A 21,221-nucleotide genomic window follows, 5' to 3' on the forward strand; every position below is an offset into this window, starting at 1 on the left:
AACAAATGGAACTGGAATCTCTCAAAATTCCACTTGAGGTAGTGGCTTAACTTCATGAGCTGCAGTGTTTGGTGGTTCCTCTTTACTTCTATTCAAAACTTTCCATTCTCAAATTTTAAAGAGCCACCAGCTTTCAAGTAATATGATATGATGCACTGCATGCTTGCATTGTCTAAACTGTTTGAGATTTTCAAGATTTCAGTTATGTCTGTCTATTGCATTCTCACATTTAGACTAAAGGGCCTCTTTTTCATGTTCAGGCCAACCCATCCGTTTTTACTTCTTCCCTGGACTTTTTGGATTTGGTCATTAAGTATGGGGCTCAGACTATCACATAAAAATATGCCATGATATTGTATAAGTGGCTGGCAATATTCTCCACTTTTCTGGCATTACTTCTCATGAATATGGTCAATGTTTGTAGAAGATCTTGCTACAAATATAATGGATATATCTTCAGGGAAGACATCCTTAAGTAGGAGGGATAGCAGCTCAAATCACGAATCATGACATCAGCGCTTGGCATTTACAGAATGGTAAACAGGAGACCAGTTGTATGAACACAGGTCTGTGGGAAATTTCTCCTCTAACTGGGACACACATACATCTTTAGCTTGAGTAATCCTAAGACATGTGTCTCTCCTCCCCCTCCTACTTCCCTATCCCTACGTTTCCCTATTGCAAAACTAAGTCAACCATAGAAGAACCCAAGTTAATAACTAGCCAAGTCCTGTATACGTGCATCGCTAAATCATTGGCTCTCCTTTAAAGACTAGCAAACTATATCCATTGCTGTGCACCCACAGAATTATAATGTGGCCTTCTCACAGAAGGTATTTGCATTGAGCTGTTGAGAAGTTTCCCTTACTATTCCTGTTTTAAACATTTAAAGGGTGCAGCAGAGACCGCTGGAAAAGAATCTACATTTTCTTTCCAACTTATGTAACTGTCTGTCTAGATAAGGGTCCTTGACCTAGAGTGTGAGGCTTCAGAAGGCTGGTGACCCCTTCAAACTGTATTTGAACACATGATGTCTGTGCCTTTCAGGGCAGAGAATTCAAGCTGTAAGCAGATTCTCAAACATATATGAGGTGAACAGACACAGTTCTAGATCATTTCCTTAAATTTTCATAAGTCCAACTTTCTGAACTTTGAGGAACTTATGACTATTGGTAGAATTTGATTGCTTTCTAGATTTGTCATCTTTTATTAGACCCTGGTTGAAAAAAATCAGCTAATGGCACACAATATGGGATAAAAAAATGCATAGTTTTAGAGCAGCAAAACCACAAAAGCAACCATATTAAATTAATGGACTTAAAGGAAGAAAAGGCCTTTTAATAGGCAAAAAGTTCAGACAGTATAAACATATATATAAGTGTTTTTTATACAATGAAGAAACAAATAATGAACAGGGTTTTATCAAGTAAACTGTGATAGGGAAAAAGACAAAACTATAAGAGGCAAAAGCAAAAACAAACAAACAAAAACCCACCCAAAACGCTCTAAACAAAAAACATTGTCACCTCTGTGCCAGGTTCCTCATTTCTAAATTGTAATGTAGAGCATTGCAGTGCCTAGGTAAGCGGCACAGGGTAAGGACTCAGCAAAAATAACTAGTAGGAGTAGGAGCAGCAGTATATTATGGCAAAGAAGATGCTGAGAAGAAGTACAAAATAAATACAATTATAGCAAGAGAGGTTAATACATATTTTCTATAAGGTATGAGACTAGACATTGCAGAATTATCCCGGGAGCCACAAAGGATGGCATCCTATAGAGTGCCATTTATAGGAAACGTCCAAAATAGGCAAATCCTGATAAGTACAAACTAGTTTAGTAGTTGTTTAGGTCAGCAGATGGGAGGATTAGAGGTAAAAGTGGTGCTTCTTTTAGGCAGATGACAATGTTTTAAAATAGACTGTGGTGTGGCTATACTCTGAATACATAGTAAATGTCACTGAATTTAAACTTTAAATGGGTGATCTGTGTAGTATGTGAATTATATCACAATAAAGCTTTTCTAAAAACATCTGACACTGGAAAAATGCCTTGGCTAAAAAAACGTGAAGTGTCTACAGATTTCCCTAAAGTATTCCTGTATCTTGCATGAATTCTCATTTGTAGATATCTCCTTTGGCTAGCCACATCTTCATCTACTAGAGTTATTTTTTTCAAATATGTGCCTGACAGGTATGTCATACAAACAGCTGAAAACGTGCAAATTATGATGAATGAATGACTTCTGGGTTTCAACATTAAAGTCATTGATTTTAAGCCGATAAGCCAGTGTTTAGGAAAACACTAGAGTCATTTTATTACTTCCATCTCTCATGCCTTTCTTGTCTCCCATTATCCACTAACTTTAATGCAAAGAGCTTGCCTTTGGAAGGAGGTGAATTGTTAGGAAGGGGGATTGCATTATTTTCTAAGATGGTGAATATTTTCTCTTCTACCAATTTCTGCTTTTACTGATTCTTCCCAGATATGCCCTTAACTGCCTATAAATTCTATTTTACAACGTTTCTGCTGCTCCTACTTGCCAGAATTTCATATATACTATATTAGCCATTTTCCCTCAGAGCCCTAAAAGATTTTGAACCTCACAATTTATCCTAACTTTCTATTTCTAATAGCATTGTTGGAGGTGAGGTAGTGATAAAATAATAAAAAGAAAATACTTCATTTTATTCTTTTAATTTGATCTGAGTCTTCACAAATACATCTTTATATGTTTTCATAAGCAGCTCACCTTAGAATTAAACCTGTTTTTCAGTGCTGTTTTTAAATGTTTCAAAATCTCCCCCTCTCTCCTTTCATGATATGCAAGCACAAATAGAACTTTCCTTTCACATAACCATCACAGTGTATATCTCTCACTCTAGCTCTGTAATAACGGGTGGCCAGGCAACAGTTTTATCCAAACAATCTTGTAGGATCTCTATCCAAGAATGAGGGAAGGCAGTGATGAGGTGTGCACAGAAATACACAGAGGAAAACTAAAGCCACAGGACCTTTCTTGTCTTTTCCCAAAGATGTGGCACCTGTCCAAATAGTGAAGGAGACAACTGAAGCAATTATTCAAATAATCCAAGAGAAAAACCTGTGTTTTTGCAAAACAAGTTTTATCAAACTGAATAATCTAGATGAATCTTTTAAAAGATTTACCTTCTAAGTGTGTGTAACCTTATTATGGGTATTTAACCTTCACAACTATTAGTAAAAGAAGGGGAACGGGCTCTTAATGATTTTGAGTTCACCAGCCTTTATAGTAACAGCCCTGCCCTAAGAGAAATCTCAGAAGAAATTGGTGACATAGTAACTCAGTAAAATGAAGATTGAAATGCAGGCGAACAGTAAGTATATGAGAAGAAACAAGAGAAAGGGGCCCTCCCTGGTGGTGCAATGGGTTAGAACGCAGCACTTTAAGCTAGCTGTGGCTGCTTTAGGCTTCAGTGTGAGTTCAATCTGCAGCCTGGGAGGTGACCCACATGGCGCATCAGATCTCTCCTGACCCACCCACTGCTCCCCTCAGCAGTGTACTTCATCGATCTGCCTGTTCTGCTCCCTACTCTGTCTCTGGTGAAGCCTCTCACCACTCCTACACCTCTGGTTTGTACCTCAGTTATGTATGCATAAATAAATAAATCTTTAAAAAAAAGAAAGAAAGAAAGAAAAAAGAGAAAGGGCATGTGAAGTCCCCTGGAAACTAACAATGACTTTCTGTCTTCTACTAGGGTGGTGTACATCCCAACTAGCATCGAGAAGATATGCTATTCTACATCTCAGCACTCAGTCTGACACAGTTTCTTATTTTTTCTTCGATAGACTTTATTTTTTTGAGCAGTTTAAGTTTATAGCAAAAGAAAAAGGAAGAGATTTATCATATATCTCCTATCTCCTACATGCATAGCTTTCCCTGTTATTTGCATTTCCTGGCACCTTTGTTACAATTGATGAATCCACATTAGAATGTTATTATCACCTAAAGTCCACAGTTTATACTGTGGTCCACTCTTGGTGTTGTATAGGTTGGGACAAATGTATAACGTAAGTACTCACCATGTCCCTGAGTGCTAGCAATCCCTCCCTCCCTCCTGTTAACCAATGATCTAAGAGAGTCATATAAATCTGGCTAAATAAAGTCAATGTTAAGAGAAATCCAGGATTATAATCATTACCCCTACATTCCATTTTCCCTTTCTGAAGTACATCTGTTCCCTTAAAAAGGCTGCCTATTTTTAAAAAAGTCTTCTGTTCTGTGTGTGCTTGTGTGTGTGCATGTCAAGGGAAGACTGAAAGTACTGTCAAGTGAGGAAGGAGGCATCCAGGTATGGTGGAAAAAGCATGCATGTCCTGTGGACCAGAGAGATCTGAATTCTTCTGCCTTCTCTAGACACTAGCGTTGTGGCTGAAAATTCCTATGATCTCTGGAAGGTGATTTAATATCTTGGAGTCTCAGCTTCCTTATTTATAGAGTGGGGAAGTATATGTTATAGAAATACCCGAGACAATGATCTAAGATAGCCATATAAATTGTATAGGATGTGTTAATTTCCTTTTGCCTAGGAAATGGGTAAATAAGAAGAAAAAAATCTTTGGGGGTGAACATCTTCAGAACAAAACCAGATGGACTCAAAATGAAATTCATGAATGCTATGGATTGAAGTGGCATGTCAAGATGTATGCTTACTCTGGAAAAAGAAGTTCTCAGCACAAACAGGCATAGCAGGTATTATTCAATGAATAACTGAGTGCTGAGCTCCCTCTACTAAGCTAGATACTTCTTCACTTAGCTCATTCAATACAATTATCCATTAGGCAGCATTTAACCATAATCACATACTGTTCACAACATTTCACACCACTCTTTGTTTAAAAATGTGTATTCTTTCCTTAGAGTTAAAAGTGTTAGTTATTGACACTGAGAACTCAAGAGGTAAGAGGAGCTCTGGCAGAAGCCCTCAGCAGGTGCTTCATACATCTTGTAACTCTGCATTTCAAATCTGTAGCAGGGGTTCTGCTGTCAAGGTTCTCCCTTCAGTTGAGCCCAGGGCCATGTACCTGCACAAGGCACCTGGTTATTCCAGCAGGGCATGGAGATGATTACCAAGTGCAGCCATTCAGTGACATTTCACTGCTTCTCTGTCAGACTTGTCTTTACAAAGCTCTCCTGTCAGTTGCCTGGGGATACATTCACCTCCACAGCTACCACCTCACACTCCCATATAATAACTTCTAATTGTTTGCCTTTCAAAGGAATAGAACCCTTGGTGGCCAAAACTAGCTGTATATTACGTGCTTACATTTGGAATTAGCTCAAAGGGCCCAGGATCTTTCACAGTTATCTGTCTCATTCTGTTTACTTCCTCTTGTTCTTGGTTCAGGAAAATCTGGCTAAATTTTCTCCTAAATTTTGTCATCATTTGAGGGTGAATTAGTGAAGACTACATACATTTTTCCCCTAAGAGGCTGTTCTTTTGAGAGGTATGTAATTCACAAAAAGCTCACATTTGTTAATTCTAGGTGGCAGATAAACACCTTCTCTGTGTGTGTGTGTGTGTGTGTGTGTGTGTTTTAACACAGAATGATTAAAATAAGAAAGTTGTGTGAAGGAAATTTAGTTGTTTTAAGTATCTGTGACTCTGCCCCTCAACATTCGTGGAAGGGAAAAGGAAGGAGGCACCTATCAGGACTGAAAAAGGTACTCTTGAGAACATGGATTCTAATTTGCATTTCAACCCAAGTTCACTGCAATTATCAGTACAATGTAAAATAACAGAATCTGGTCATGTAATTCTTTTTACATGGAGCTATCATATACTAGATTTTCCTCTTCAAATTAATTCCTTACTAGCAGCAAACGGGCTCAAAACAGGGTACCAAGCAGCTCACTTCCACCTGGCGTGGCCATGTGAACACTCGGTTGGCTTGCTTTTTTAATGAAGTGATTTTTAATGAAGCAAGCTGTGGGTTTAATAGATACCTTAAAACAGCTTCTTTGTAACTAAGCTTTAAGTAACAAAGCAACTGTCAAATTAGCTAAAAAACAAAAAAAAAAAAAAGAGAAAAATCCCAAAACTGCAGGATCTAGGATTGCTGGACTCTAGTCATCAGACATGCCAGGCACATATCCACAGGGAGGCTAGGGGGCTGCTCAGTGACCCTGACAGAAGTCAGAAGTGCTTGGCCAGCACAGAGGCACACTGCAAAAGCGACGTATTTGAATCACTGATTCTCATCACTGTCCGTACTAACACAGTGTCTCAGTGGTTCATTTACCTTGTGATTCTGAACCAGCCATTTCAGTTCACTTTTAATGTGGGGACAATTGGACAGAGATCATTAGGTTCAGTCTATACTACCCTGAAAGAAAGATGTTGATAGAAAGAAATGCAACAATATTAGAGAACTTTTTAAATGGTGGGAGAAGTGATCCAATTCTGGAATCTCAAATGTAAATGGCTGGTGGGTCATGCAAACAGGTAAAGACACTTGGGAGAGAATTAAGCCAAAAGGCAGGCCCAGGGAAACTGGCTGTTGCATGTCCCACCTAAAGGCTTTCAAAATCTGGAAATTAAAAAAGTGTTGATTCAATCAAGTACTGCTGTTTTACATGAATAAGGTCACTAGACTGTAAGTTCTGCTTTATTTTACAGATGTAAAAGCTAATGCAGAAAGAGGAAATCATTCAAGTCATCATGTAGGTCATGGGTGGCCAGGGCACCAAGGAATCCAAGGCTCTCAGTGGTCAACTCAGTGGAAAAGCAACTACAGTGGTATCAAGTCCTGATTGGAAAGTCGCTGGCAAAAATTTCAGTGAGGGGAAGACCTTCATCATGTTAGCCACAAAATATGTAGTCTCTCAGTGTATTCCAGTTTCTTATTTCCTCTGTCTTTCATGCTACAAGGCCTCACTCTGTATTAGGAGGCCTTGCTTGCCTGGAGAGGCACAGGGAGGAGGGGGCGGGCAGGTGGAAAAGTTGCCTCAGGTAGCTGCAGCTGGAAAAGGGGGCCCTTATAACCAGAAGGGCAGAGCAGGAAGAACTGTGTTCTTTGCCCTTGAGCGCAGGTGGACATGGGAGTGGGAAGGGCAACTATTAGTAGAATTCCAGCGGATTCTACTAACTCCCTCCCACGTTACACTTTGCAGATGCTGGAATGAGGCCTTCTAGTTCATTCTGTCACTCCAGAACACAATCTGGAACAGGTGAAAAAGGCCTGAATGCGGTGCCAGGAGATCTGACTTCTTCCTCACTGAAGTATCTTCATCTGACATAACCTAAACCTATGTCTTAATTTACTAAATAGTCCATATGATCCTTCCCCCTTCCCTTAAGACTACAGTGAAGGGTTGGTATGCACAGCATTTGGATTTCTAAAAGCATGACAAATGCTGATTTGGCATGAAACTTTTCCTACTCCAACCACACTTGTTTAACTCCACTAATGTTTCTTGCCAAGCCCTAAAGCACACCTTTTCTTCTGATGTACCAATCATCTGCCATTCTTGGAAAACTGACAGAAGACTGACGACTAGGAGGAGTCCGGATGTGTTAGAATCATTGCATTTGCTGGGTGGCCCAAAGTTGTGTTGCTAATTTGTGTTGTGTCAGCCCTGTCCAACTGTGTCTACGACTGTAAGAGCAGAAGGCCTGTTTCTTTGATTTACAACTATGGCCTAAAGATACAAGGCATGGGGAAGGAGAGGTTCTGTATTCACCCACTTATTTATTGAACAGATGTTTCTTGATGGCCTGTCACATGTGGTTATTCTGGACTAGCTACCTTCCTGAGTGGGCAACTCACAAGTTGGAATGAAGAGGGGAGCTTGTCCACCTTCCTTTGAGGCATGAGGTGGTCCTTATGTCTCCAAAGACCCTCAAATGAGTCTATATCCCTTTGGTGTCATTCTCTAATTGCTGCCATGCTCCAACAGTTGATGAAAATGAGTATTATGAAACCAAAAGCTCACCTATTTTTACTTAAATGACTAGATTAAACCTCAAAACAAAACCCACTATGGTCAGAGTTGATCAATGTGCCCACCTAACTGATATATCTACCGTAAGATTTCAGTGAAGTCTTAAATCTGTCAAATAGCAAGTGCCAAGGTGCAAAATAGTTTCTCCATAGCAGCTCAACTCTGCTCCCCAAGGTACAGGTGGAATCACACTGAATCCAGGGCACACTTTAAAACCATTTTCCTTCAGTGACTTAAAAAAAGGATCACAAATAAAAAGCTTGAAAAAATCCTCAATCCTCACTTTCCTAGTTTTACATTCCACTATTTTGGCTAACTGATATGTGTGAAAACACTCTCAGTTTCAATTTAGTTAAACCTCTGACTCAAAGGGAACAGCTTTTAAGTTGTTCATAAAATTCTTATCAATCAGCTGGGCCTGTGTAAAGGAAATAGGAATTCAGAAACCTAATCATTTCTGTGAAAAATCATCATGTTTCCCTGATCAGAGGAAGATCAGATCCTAAGAAGTCTCTCTCCCAGATTTCAACTGTTTTCTCACTGTTCTGTTTTAATCACGGTGTTGTTGAGCTGATCTATTACTTCATGAGTTTCCAGGCAAGGTGGGTGTTACTGATACATGTCTTAGGAAAACCAAGAGCAGATATTCCCATCACAAGAAACTAATGTTGCAAGCTCGCTATTTGCACATAGATGGGCTTCCCTGGCAAACTGCTCAATCAGATATGCAATCATGGCAATAGGTTGCAGTCAAGGCACACATTTTGGGCAACAAATCATGGTATTTTTATTGTTTTCTTTGTTATAAAAGAATGGTATCAGAGTTCAACTTAGAGAGAAATGAGGAAAGCTAAAAATGAGCACAAAGGAAACCATAAAACTACCCATGCTGGACATTCGGTGAATCCCTTTATGTGTTGTGGATGTCTATTTACTGCATCTGAGCAGGTCATTATTCTTGGGGCTAATACACCTGACAAATTGCCACTGGAAATATATTTTCCATAATCAACAACAACAAAAAAAATGTAGCCTTCATGAGGAGCAGTGCTAGCTATAGAGCTATAAAAGGTATGTGTTCTATCTGCTTTTCCCTTTTGCTATGTATAATCTAAATCCTTTCAAGTTTTGCCTGATTGGACACAGACCTTATAAGATTTATTTAAGTTGGATTATGGAGGAAATTCACCCAGATATGAATACACTGGATGAACACAATATAGCCCTCTTGGGTTCAAACTAGCTCTTGTTATACTAGCTTAGAAATACTGGCAAAGAAAATATTTAGGGTATAAAATTGGCCATGAGGCCCTCCCTGGTGGCGCAGCGGGTTGAAGCACAGCACTGAGAATCTAAAGCCGCTTCCGCATGAGTTCGATTCCCGCCTGCCCCGGGAGGTGACCACATGGCATGGCAGACCTCTCCTGACCCGCCCGCTGCTCCCCTCAGCAGTGTACTTCATTGATCTGCCTGTTCTGTTCCCTGCTCTGTCTCTGGTGAAGCTTCTCACCGCCCCAGAGCCTCTGGCCTATACCCCAGTTCTGTATGCACAAATAAATAAATCTTAAAATTAAAAAAAAAATTGGCCATGAACTTACCAAAAGATTTTTAGAGACTTAGTGTGACCAGGTAGGTGGATATTTAAGTACTTACACGCAGTCATGCACACTTTCACACACACACACACACACACACAATTTAAGGCATAAATTGTATATCATACAATGTACTAATTTTAAGTGTAGAATGTAGCTGTGCATAAATACTAAAGTCTTACAGTAGTCAAATATATAATGGAGTGTCTCTAGTTCATCCCCCATACTGCAATTTAGAGAAAATGACCTACACCAACCAGTGATAAAGTAGAGAGGTGATGCCTATTTTGGAGGTGCTAATAAAAATAGGGTATTGATTTGACCATTATGAGTAGAAACTAGCCCTTTTGCAGGGAGGAGAAATAAAAACTTATCAAAGACAGAGCAGTTAGTGTATAGACATGAGTCCTAGTTCCTGACCTGTTAAAAAAGAACAGCCAACAGCTAGCAGCAGGCAGTGGCGGAATGGAAATGATGAGAGAAGTGTCTTCAAAATGGTGGTATTAAGGAGGAAGCAAAGTTAGGCTGAATGAAGGACTGAGAGAATTTACTGAAGAGTGGGGAGTCTGAGGTATTAAAGCAATTTCTAAATGCTGTTAATATCTAGATGCTGACAAATAAAATTTATAAATGACTTTTTCAACTGCTTCCTCTGGAATCAGGAGCTTTTATTATCACATCGATTTTGAATTTAAATGTTATGGAATTTCTAGTTTTAATGAGAAGGCAGATCCAACTGGCAAATAAAAGTAATGGTTAAAACAATTAAAAGACTTAAAATGAGAACTAAAGTAACACTATTTCTAATACTTAACCCAATAAACATGTTTGGCTGATGTACCAAGAAGATTCATGTTTACCTGAGGTAAAAATATTGAAATGCAATATTGAAATACTTTTGATGATTAAAACTGCTCTTTGGTAAGAAGGGAAAAATCAATTAGTAAAGTCATCTGTTTAAAAATCTGCCTGCACCTGGTACTCATTTGTCCTCCAACTGAGAAACCAAACACAACTTCTTTTTACTGCTTGTGGTCAAACAGCAAGTTCACTTTGCCATGGGATGATCAAACACCAGCCCCCTTCCAGCTTGCAAAGTTTTGCCTTTCACTCTCAACTTGTTCAATCATCATTAACTCGAAAAATGTCACATTCCATTTGTGCAATGAAAATTTCACCACCAGTGACCGTTTGGGGGAAGTTTTTGTAGGCGAGGCCCTAAATCTTGCAGAACACCTCACACATTCTCAAGGTCATTTGCCTTGTTTCCTCAGTTTCCTAAAATCCTGAGGTATGTGAGAAAAACTGATGTATTCCCCACATGCACATGTGCACACCCCCAAACTCCCATCCCCTGGATATAAGTTTGCCCATATACACTGGGATTTTTCCGTGCAAAAGTAAAAGCTCTCATACTGGGATGATATTAGCCAAGAACATTGTCTGTAAGCCATTTAAAAGCAGAGTTTCCTTATTCTGGGAAGCCAACTTCCCAGGAGAAGCTGTACCAGAAATTTGGGGATGTACCAAAAAGTTTCTGGAAATGAGAAATAGGCTTCTTTTAAAATTTTACCATTGGACTTGAGAAATCATCTCATTTATTTAATTCTATTTTCCTCTTTTCTGAGAGATTCTGAAATATAAGTCATAATGAATGTGGCATAGGGTCAAGCCTCTGATGGGCACTCTACAAATATGACTTTCTGAAAGTCAATGTCATGCAGCAAGATAGCTAAATTAAGAGGTCACTTAATCCAGAGTATTAAAAAAAAGCGGAGAGCCTATCAGGGCAAGTCAAATAAGTTGTGTGCCATTTGGCAATCAAGTCATAGCTAAGACAGGCCCTAGTTAGAGGTCCTGATAAAAATGTCAGGGTCAAAACCAAGTGAAATGTATATAAACACTCTGCAGAGCCTTAGTGCCCCAGTGCTAACACATTGTCTTACATCATTTCCAAGAAGGGCTTCACAATTTTTAGTTCTTTTTAGTGCCAAAATTTCACTGAATCAACTTTTGAAATGAGATTATTATCAGCAGGTTTCAACTAGCTCTGGTTCATAAGATGATGGAATGTTTACTTTTACTAATATCCATTTTTAGAAAAGACTTATTTATTTATGCATACAAGAACAGGGGTATAAGACAGAGGTATGGGGGGAGCGGTGAGAGGATTCACTAGAGACAGAGTGGGGAGCAGAACAGGCTGATCTACTGAAATGCACTGCTGAGGGGCACAGTGAGTGGGTCAGGAGAGGTCTGCCATGCCATCTGGGTCACCCCCCTGGCTGGGGATTGAGCTCGTGCTACAGTGGTTATGGAAAGACTTATAGTGCTGTGCTTTAACCCACTGTGCACCAAGGAAGGTCCTTATTCCAATTTTTAATGGACAAATAGAAGAGAGGGCAAAAATAGTTTAATGACTTCCTCCCAAATTTCTCTGCTATTTAAAGAATAGACCCTAGACTAAAGAAGAATCACATGATTCGCAAAACATAAAAGAGAATGTCCTGCTATTTTAGTGGAAATAACTTACTCAAAGACAAAGAAATACTGAAATTCAGAAAATCTGGGTCTACAGCCATTAAACTACATAATATCGAGGATACGTAACCCAACTACCCATTTCTCTGTTGCACCAATGTAGGTAGATGGGATGCAAAGAGAAAGCTGTTTAACCTGTTTTTATTTCATTTTGCAGGGATGAAAAATGGAGATCAAGACTCTAAACTTTCTTTGCACATTGGTTTCTTCTACTCTTTTGTCTCTATCTCATGGAGGTCATATTTCTATGGTTGGTTCCTGAGTAATCTAGTGGACTCCACACACACACACACACACACACACATCTCTATGGTTGGTTCTTGAGTAATCTAGTGGACTCCACACACACACACACACACACACACACACACACGAATTTCGAAATTCGGTGAAGTTACACAGGCTTTGTGACCTGGGCATAAAAGCAGACATCATTTGCTCATTAGAGCTGTTTTCTGGAAGTGCCCCAATTACTGACCTCCACTAAAGGCCTGGGTTTGCGCTCCACTGCAAACCTGAAGTGGCAGAGTTCACAGTAGCTGGTGTTTGAGGATGACAGCCAGTGCTCCAGGCAGCTCCGATGAATTGTCCCCAAGGTCCCCGTACATTCACACGGAGAAAGCAAGTCCTCTTGGCTGCTACCCTCGTGGCAGATCCTGCACATTGGCCGGTCATTGAAGGGGCTGCAAGAGAAAGAGGGGCACCAGCTGTCACTGGGCTGGAAACCACCACCACACAGATGACCTTCGGGCTCTGTGTCCTTTGGACCATCCCCTGTGGCAGTTGTTCAGAATAAGCACTCTACAGCTACACTTTTTCTCAGACACAGAGTCAGCGATGGGGTCTTTAGGCATTTACTTTTGCCAACACAGAACAATATGGGGTGGATACTATCGAAGCAGCCAGGCATGGCTCAGGGCCAAAAGTGAACAGAGATGTACTTGAGACAAACTACCAGTTGACAAATAAAAACAACCCCTCACCATTAATAACAGAGATTGTTCTGAAATGACACTGGTTGTATCTTCTAGACAAACTGTCTTTTGAACCAGGTCAGGATTCTGCTTTATATCCAGAGGTTCTTCTTATTTCTCCTTTCAATACAAAGGGAGGAGGTGAGAGGGGGATTTAACTGGCCGTCAAATGTGAGGGAGTCACACAAGACTGCATTGTGAACCAGACCACGAAGGTGGGTGACAGGATGGCCCTCTGAGCTTTCCTAGGATGCTCTCTAGCACACCAGAGACAGTAAGCTGAAGCTAGTAATGAGCAGCCCTATTGAGATGACCTCAGTCTAGAACTCTGCTTCTAGTTTAGGAAAATCACCCTGCAGAGTTTAGTATAGTGGTTGATGAGGCAGGCTCTGGAGTCCAGCAGCCTGGGCTGCAACTCCAATTCTGCTATTTACCAGCTGGCTAACTTTGGGCAAGTTACATCATCATTTTATTATCTTAGTTTCCTGATCTCAGAATGGGCCTGGTACCTGTCTTTTGTGGTGCCTGTGAGGATGAGAAAAGGTGGTCCATATTAGAAGCTAGATAGGGGCTTAGAAGCTTCGGATAGGGACCAGAAGATAAGTGCCGGTTATAGGAGCTATTTTTGTTTGTGAAAAGACTCAGGTCACAAAGAATCTAATAATATGGCCCTTGTCACATAAAGTCAGTGCCCAATAAAAGATGGTACTACTTCTTAGTGGATACTGTGTCCTGTCTGAGAACCTCCCTCTTCGCTAACACTGTACCAGCTGTTCTCCAGTGAACAGGTTTATGACACGTCACTGTTGTATGTATGAACTCAGGGATCAGACTTTTTCCATGTTTCCTAAAGATGACAGTGACCCAGCCCATTCCTCTCATTGACACCAGCTTTGGTTCAAAAGGAAACAGCCCTGGGAACAGTGCTATTCCCCAAAGGTTTTCTAGGGATGCTCCTGGGAATGAGTAAGGGCTTAGAGAAGATTAGAGCAAAATAGGATTTCCTTCCCACACATGCTCAGGGAAGAAAATAAAAAGTTGGAAGAGTTGATTTTTTCCTCTTATTATTCTTGGCTTCCTTAACTCATGAGTCATAAGCATGTAAAACTCTGAAATCTACTTTAGATTACTGCGCGATAGGAGAAAACATAGTAACACCACACACACAAACACACACACAGGAGCACAGGTTTAATTATTTTAGCTTTCCAGCCTGTTCTTTCTCATCAAACAAAGTGTGTGAGGACTTAAGGGTAGTAGGTGTACATACAGTTTATCATCTCACTTCCAGAAGAGCAATGACTTACATGGCCTCACCATATTATGAGTCCTAACTATTGGTGAGAAGTTCTTAGATAGGTGGGAAAAATATATATGATTTTTTTTCTTTCTTTCCTTTGTGATGGCTGCATAAGATGAAAATGGAAGGGACATGGACCATGTCTACAGCATGAGTCCAAGTATGGCGGCCACTAGAGTCAAGCTGAGAGGCAGCAGAAAATGCTGTGGTACCAGCAGAAGTTCTCCCACACGGAATATCTAGAGATCCGTGGGCCTCTCTCTGCACTGGAGCAGGTGTCTGAATTTTTTTGCTCAAACTGAGGTATGAGTGACTGACTCAGAGTTTCAAGGCCAGAGTTTCAGCACTGACATCATGGAGTTGGTGCAGTGTTGGTGTACTTTTATATCTATAGGTCGAAATCCCATTTACCCATTCTGGAAGAAAACTGGAGAAGCAAAAGCATACCTATTGGCTAGACAGCCTGTATTTTTCAATGTGCCACTGGGCAGCAACTGCTTAAGAGGAGACCCCCAGCAATGATGTGCTGGCCCAGGTAAGTCGGCTCTGGGCTGCTCAGCGCCTTCAGCATTGCTTTGGTTCATGACTCAGGAAAGACAAGTTTTAGGACTTTGAGCAGTTACCCTCCATAGAGCTGAATGTGTGTGAAAGGAAAGCAACTCATGGGTATCAAATGTGAGGAGTCAAAAGAAGAGGCCTTCAAATTGGGGATGTGCCACTGAAGAGACTCAGTGAGAAAGTAGCCCTGAACAGAGTTCCTTCCTGGAACATTAAACATTCATACCAGGAATGGCACTTGAGAAGTTTTGCCCAGAAAATCCAATTACTTTGGCCCAGTCACCTGTAATCGTGTTCTTCCTTCATTCTATTTAACAAAGGGCTACCTTTGTTAGCACCTTAGAGACAACAAGAGTGTAATTACCGTAGCAATGTCAAAGTAACAAATGTAAAAGTAAGTGGGTGCTGCTTCTTGTGGAATCCTTTCTTTCCTGGCTCTTGGCAAGAATGACTTTAAGAGGAAAACTTGACCGTGTGAGTTTGAGCTTTGTCCCCCATTGCTATAGAAACGACGACAGAACTTGTGTAGTCTTTCTTTTTTTCTCAAGACTTCTTCTCACCTGACACAAAGACTTGAGCACTAATTACATTCCCTTTAGCATTTTCCATCTGACAAAGAGTTCCTCGGATCAATTATGGATTCGTTTATTTAAACTGTGGTACTACCTCTGGGTGGCAAGAGTCCGAACTACTGTTGACAGCAGCTGCCCGTCCTTGGCTGAAACTTGCATGACATACTGTGGCTGCCCATTCACTAGGCTGCCACAATCCTCCACGGTCTTCACCACAGGCGCAGCTGAGCTGGTGCAGTCTGGCAGCACTTCAGGCAGGTGACTGCAGCGGCTGGTTGTCATGGTAACAGACAGCAATTACTCTGCTAATGGCTTCCACATTCTACAGAATTTCCATCTAAGAGAGATCAGAAAACAGTTTACTTGGGCTGGATGGTTAACAGAAAACGGAGATTAACAGGCCACCAACATCATCATGTCATTATTTAAGGTAAATAATGGGTAGTGTAGACATGGCACACAAGTGCACACACATTTGCACATACACATAGACCACAAGAAACAGTGGATGTGGTTCTCAACAACATGGCGAGCATGTCGATGTACATAAACATTTGGGAGTTGAAGTCAAATCTGATGGCAAGACAAGCAGCTCTGCTGTGGGCCAAAGAAGCAGTAGCTTTTTGTTGATACTCTAAAAGTTTCTAGAATCATTGTGAAATCATTCACAACTATTTTTTTCCTACAAGCAATTTTTTCTTTGTGCAGTTTCACTTGGAGATACTAGATTAAAAAGAGAGAGAAAGAAATTTGATCAGGCAGCCCCTTTTAGAACAACAGTTTGTCAAAAATGAATCATGCAACTTGCGTATCACCTTTATAACTTTTGTTATATCTCTGTTCCCCCAGTCACCTGAAATTAACTTCCTTTAAAAAAAACAAAACAAGGCCCTCCCTGGTGGCGCAGCGGGTTGAAGCACAGCACTGAGAAACTAAATCCACTTCCGCATGAGTTCGATTCCCGCCTGCCCCGGAGGTGACCACATGGCGCCACAGACCTCTCCTGACCCGCCCGCTGCTCCCCTCAGCAGTGTACTTCTTCGATCTGCCTGTTCTGCTCCCCGCTCTGTCTCTGGTGAAGCCTCTCACTGCCCCTGAGCCTCTGGCCTGTACCCCAGTTCTGTATGTGCAAATAAATAAATCTAAAAAAAAAAAAACAAAAAAACCCAAAAACTATTTTAGTGTCCTTCCTGGTGGCTCAAAGGGTGAAAGCATAGCATTGTGAAGCTTATCTGCAGCTACTGCAGCATGATTTAGATCCCCAGCCAGGGAGAAGACCCACATGGTGCAGCAGACCCCTCTCCTGACTCACCCTCTGCTTTCCTCAGTAGTGTTTTTCAGTCCATCCGCCTGTTCTGTTCCCTAGTCTGTTTGTGGTAAATCCTCTCATCCCCTGCATCTGTGGCCTATACACCAGTTCTTATATGTATACATAAATAAATCTTAAAAAAAAAAAAAACTATTCTAGTCTTAAAGTTATCCATGAAATGATGAGTTTGAGGAGACAGTTATACTTTTTCTGATGGACACCACAATAAATAGATTAAAAAAATATGATTTTTTGGCCTCCTTGGTGGCACAGAGGTTAAAGACACAGCACTATCAAGCTATCTGCAGCCACTGCAGCACAAGTTCAATCCCCATCCAAGGATCGAACCCACATGTGGGAGAGCAGACTTCTCCCACAGCCTTGCCTGTTGTTCCTTTCATCAGTGTGTTTCAGTTGATCTGCCTGTTCTGCTCCCCACTCTGTCTCTGGTGAATCCTCTCATTGCCCACACCTCTGGTCTACACTCCAGTCTTTGCATGCATAAAGAAACAAATCTTTTGTGTGTATTACTTAGAGGTGTTTACTACCAGGGACACTGCTTCCTAGTAGGGGAACACACTGGAGAACAGAGAACTGATGAATGAGATCTCTACCCTCTATTAAAAATTATCCATTCTTAGTAAGGACCTTACCTCCCCGAGATGCAATCTACCATATACAATACCAGGAATTCTATTCCTAATTTCTGTGGCCCAGGCTCGGATCATGACTTCGAATTCAAACCATTCAGACTCACTAAAGTGAGTAACCCAATTGCATCCAATATTAGGCCTGTATGTGGTACGCAAGAAACGGAGGCTTAACAGAAACTTGCAGGAGGGAACATTTATGTCTAGAGGTGACGTGACATAGTTTCATGATCTGCATAGTCTGTTTCCACCCAGTCCAAGCTCAGTAGTAGGCAGCAGGATTGGTGGCAAGCTGAGCTCACATCAATAACCCGTCTGGGTGGTCAAGGCCCTAAGTCTAAATAAATCCTTTCTAACCCCAAGAGGATTTTTGGAATTCCTCAAGGGTTATTTTCTACCAGATCTGTGTCTCTACTTGTTACATTTTATTTGACTCCTAGAGGTCTGGAAAACAGGATCTCCTCAACTTCTACAACAATGCCATCAACTGGATGTTGTCAGGACAAGGAAGCAGTGTTTCCAGATGAACTTGAGATGACACCGTCCCTTCCCACAAGCACATGTCAAGCAGCCCTGCCTGTCTGAGACAATTGGATGTGAACGGAATCCCTTCACTGCAGTGAAGTGTCTGGCTGGCTGTAATCCAGCGGGCTTCCTTTCCTGTCCTCTTTGGCTGCTTTAAGTCCGGTCAGGCTCTGGGGTCTGGCCTCTCTCAGGAGCACTGTAAAAACTGGCAGTGGGGAGAGAACTGCAGATATGACAGTCCCGGTCTGAGACCTGACATGAGGGCAGAGGAATGCCCGTTCTATGCCACAGTCACAAAGCTGGTGATACTAGCTACTGAGCACTCAGGAATGCAGTCAACTAATACAGTTTTGATTTTTATATAAGATTTGTTTAATTTTTTTTTGTTTTACATTGCAAAGCAAGAAGAATACCTGTTATACAAAGTGCAAAAAAACACAAAGAAAACAATAAACCTCACTCACAATGTCATCATTGTAAACTTTTTGGTGAACGGTCTTTTTAATTTTGGGTAGGACTGATAGCATAAGGTTGAATTCTAGCTAGGTTTGGGTAGGTTTTTGTTTTTGTTTTTAAATCTCAGGCCACAGAACAAAAGGAGGTTCAAAGACTGTCTTCTAAAACTCGGAGTAGCCCCCCTTCCCTGGCCTGCCTTTATAAAAACCTCATTGACATGATTTCAAATTCTCATAATGCCTCACAGTCACAAAGTGTAACTTCCTGGCACAGTACTCTTGCTTCACAAGGCAGCCATAGATTAAGAGCTAGGGGTGTGTTGGCAGGAAAAGCAGACACAGTGACCTTCTTGTAGCATGGAATCATTATGTCTGGGTGCACTCTGAGAATCTATTTTCGGGTTATGCATAACTCCCAACTCAGAAGGCCAAATGCTCCTTCCCTATACTTGATGAACTGAAGGAGGTGGGAAAGGGTACACAGAGTATAAAGATGAAAGTACAGTTGTCCATGGTTAGGCTGCCCAGAGCGAAAGGACTGTCTACTCAGGCAAATAATGTCCCCAAATTCACAAACTTATAATCTACATTAAGTCCCCTTCAAAGGAGGTAATTCTAAGTGTATATTCTAAATACACAGTAAAATGCCCTTAAGACAATTTTAGAAGTAGAGTTTCCTTTAACCCTATTTTATACCACAATTTCATTTGCAAATGATATACTTCATTTTATTTTTTTTGCCCTCAAAGGCAAAAACGGGTATTATTGGCAACCTTACTCTGCTTTTCCTGTAAGCAGGCACTGCTTTTTCTCTTGTGCTATCGCTATTCAACTCTGCACCAGACTTAGGGTCTGATTGACATGGTCCACTCTAGCCCTCATGCAGAACACACTGGCGTACTTCCTGACCAGTGCAAGAGAATAACCTTGCGATATAATACAGCCATGTCTGTGATGAGTTCTAACACTCCCAATATAGAGCAGACCTTGAATTGAAAAATGGGATGGAAGTGATTACATGGAGCACAGGCCATCCTCTGAACATGGTGGGGAGGGCTGAATTGCTTCCAGCCTAGGAAGGGTGGATCTCATCATTCATTCAGGTGGAGGAGGAGAGAAGGGAGCACATTTCCCCACCCTCAGGTAAAAGGAAGCCAAGAGGCATAGATGGAGTCATGGGGCAGGAGTGGGCCTCAGGCTGCATGCACCAATTGGCATGCACATGTTGCAGCTGGGACAATGACAAATGGCTACTGCATTTCCCAGTCTTGTTTGGAGCCACCTGGGAAAATAGCAGGCTGTTGCCAGGGATGCTAGAAAGAACTGAACTGCTGGTTTGTGGCCTAGCAGTGATCTCCTACTGGTTCTTCTGTAAAATGTTAAGCACCATTCAACTGCTTTCTTCAATTCAGTGCCACTGTGTTGTGGGGCAGTAGCTTCCTGGTCTCCCAACAAGAATTTTGCTTTCTAGGATTTCTCCAGTCTAAACTACAATGCTGGGAGGGAAAGATGTCTGTGTATACTAGAACCTTCAAATTGCACCACCAGTAGGATAGGTTCTTTATTGGCTAGACTTGTCACTTTGTATAATGTCTTTCTCAGGCTGAGAATAAAACACAAATTGACACTGTTCAAATTAACTGCAGGCAGTGGAAAGAGTGAGAAAAGGCAGACAAGAGGGAGGCAGTAAAAAAAGGAGGGTGTGGCGAAAAAAATGAAAGTCTGATTAGACAATTGTTACGATAAAAGGGCCAGTTGTTAAACCGTGACCCCCTTAAAGGACAGAGAACAGGTTTTACAAAAGCAAGTATTCTACCAGGCTGCAGTTATTTGTTGTCTGAACAGGCACCATTGGTGATTGCCATGGGAACATGGCTGGCCTCAGAAGGATGTTTCCAGAGGATGGGGATAGAGGAGGGGATGGAAGAAAGATCTGGTCACCTCTGTAGACTTCTTTCCTTGTCAATGCTCTGAACCTCCAAGAGGATTATGGGAGGTATTACAAAGTCATATCTCCATGGGAAGTATCACAAAGTTATGGAGGAAGGCTCAGTTCTCAGAGACAGGACATCCAAGCCTACACCGTGGCTCACCATTCACCAGGGTAAATCACTCAGACTTTCAGACTTAGTTGAGACTTCTTACATATTTGAAATTAGGGTACAAATGCTTACTGATTCACCTTGTGAGTCCTAAAATAAGGTAATACATGTGAATGTCTTTTGTGATTTGGAAAGGACATGCACAGAGAAGCTCACATTTTATTTCTATTAAACATAATTATTGCTTTTTCTGAGCTGGACTGCATCTTGTTTCTGTCTTCACAAACTGTCTTTCCCTATGGTATCTCAACTTTAATCACACTACCCCTTTTGGATCACAGTTGGGCCATGACATGGTACCATTTTGCCTCTCTAGGCTGTGTACAAAAGTGGGGTTCCTCTTTGCACACTCACTCCTCATTCTCCTTAGCCCTGCTTCCAAATACAGGTTTCATTTGTCCATCAAAATGTGTAATAAAGATATATGATGAAAAGTTGATGAAAAATTGCTATTATGCTCGAGACATTTGGGTCTATTTGTTACAGCAGTTACCACTACCTTTTCTCATATAGCATGGAGTAAACACACAGAAAATAAAACCCAAGTGACTCCCAAGTTCTATCCGAACTGTCATTTCAGTACCAAGTCAACTTTAATCTCTTACATTTAGGAGGAGAAGCTCTTTTGGGAGGAATCTTTTATGCTGGCATCTCTG

General features: G+C 41.2%; 1 protein-coding gene across 1 annotated transcript in view; it reads right to left on the reverse strand.

Annotated features, from left to right (window-relative positions):
• Positions 1–21,221, reverse strand: part of MARCH3 (membrane-associated ring finger (C3HC4) 3, E3 ubiquitin protein ligase) — a 136,272-nt gene that overhangs the window by 19,187 nt on the left and 95,864 nt on the right. Inside the window, exons 2-3 of the mRNA XM_004686675.2 lie at positions 15,619–15,861; positions 12,599–12,803 (exon numbers count right to left, since the gene is read on the reverse strand). Of these exons, the coding sequence (XP_004686732.1) occupies positions 12,599–12,803; positions 15,619–15,806 (393 nt within the window). The 5' untranslated portion in view covers positions 15,807–15,861. The remainder of the gene's footprint in view (positions 1–12,598; positions 12,804–15,618; positions 15,862–21,221) is intronic.

Source organism: Condylura cristata, unplaced genomic scaffold (genome assembly GCF_000260355.1).
Source record: "Condylura cristata isolate star-nosed mole 26May11 unplaced genomic scaffold, ConCri1.0 scaffold00021, whole genome shotgun sequence".
Taxonomy (NCBI): Eukaryota; Metazoa; Chordata; class Mammalia; order Eulipotyphla; family Talpidae; genus Condylura; species Condylura cristata.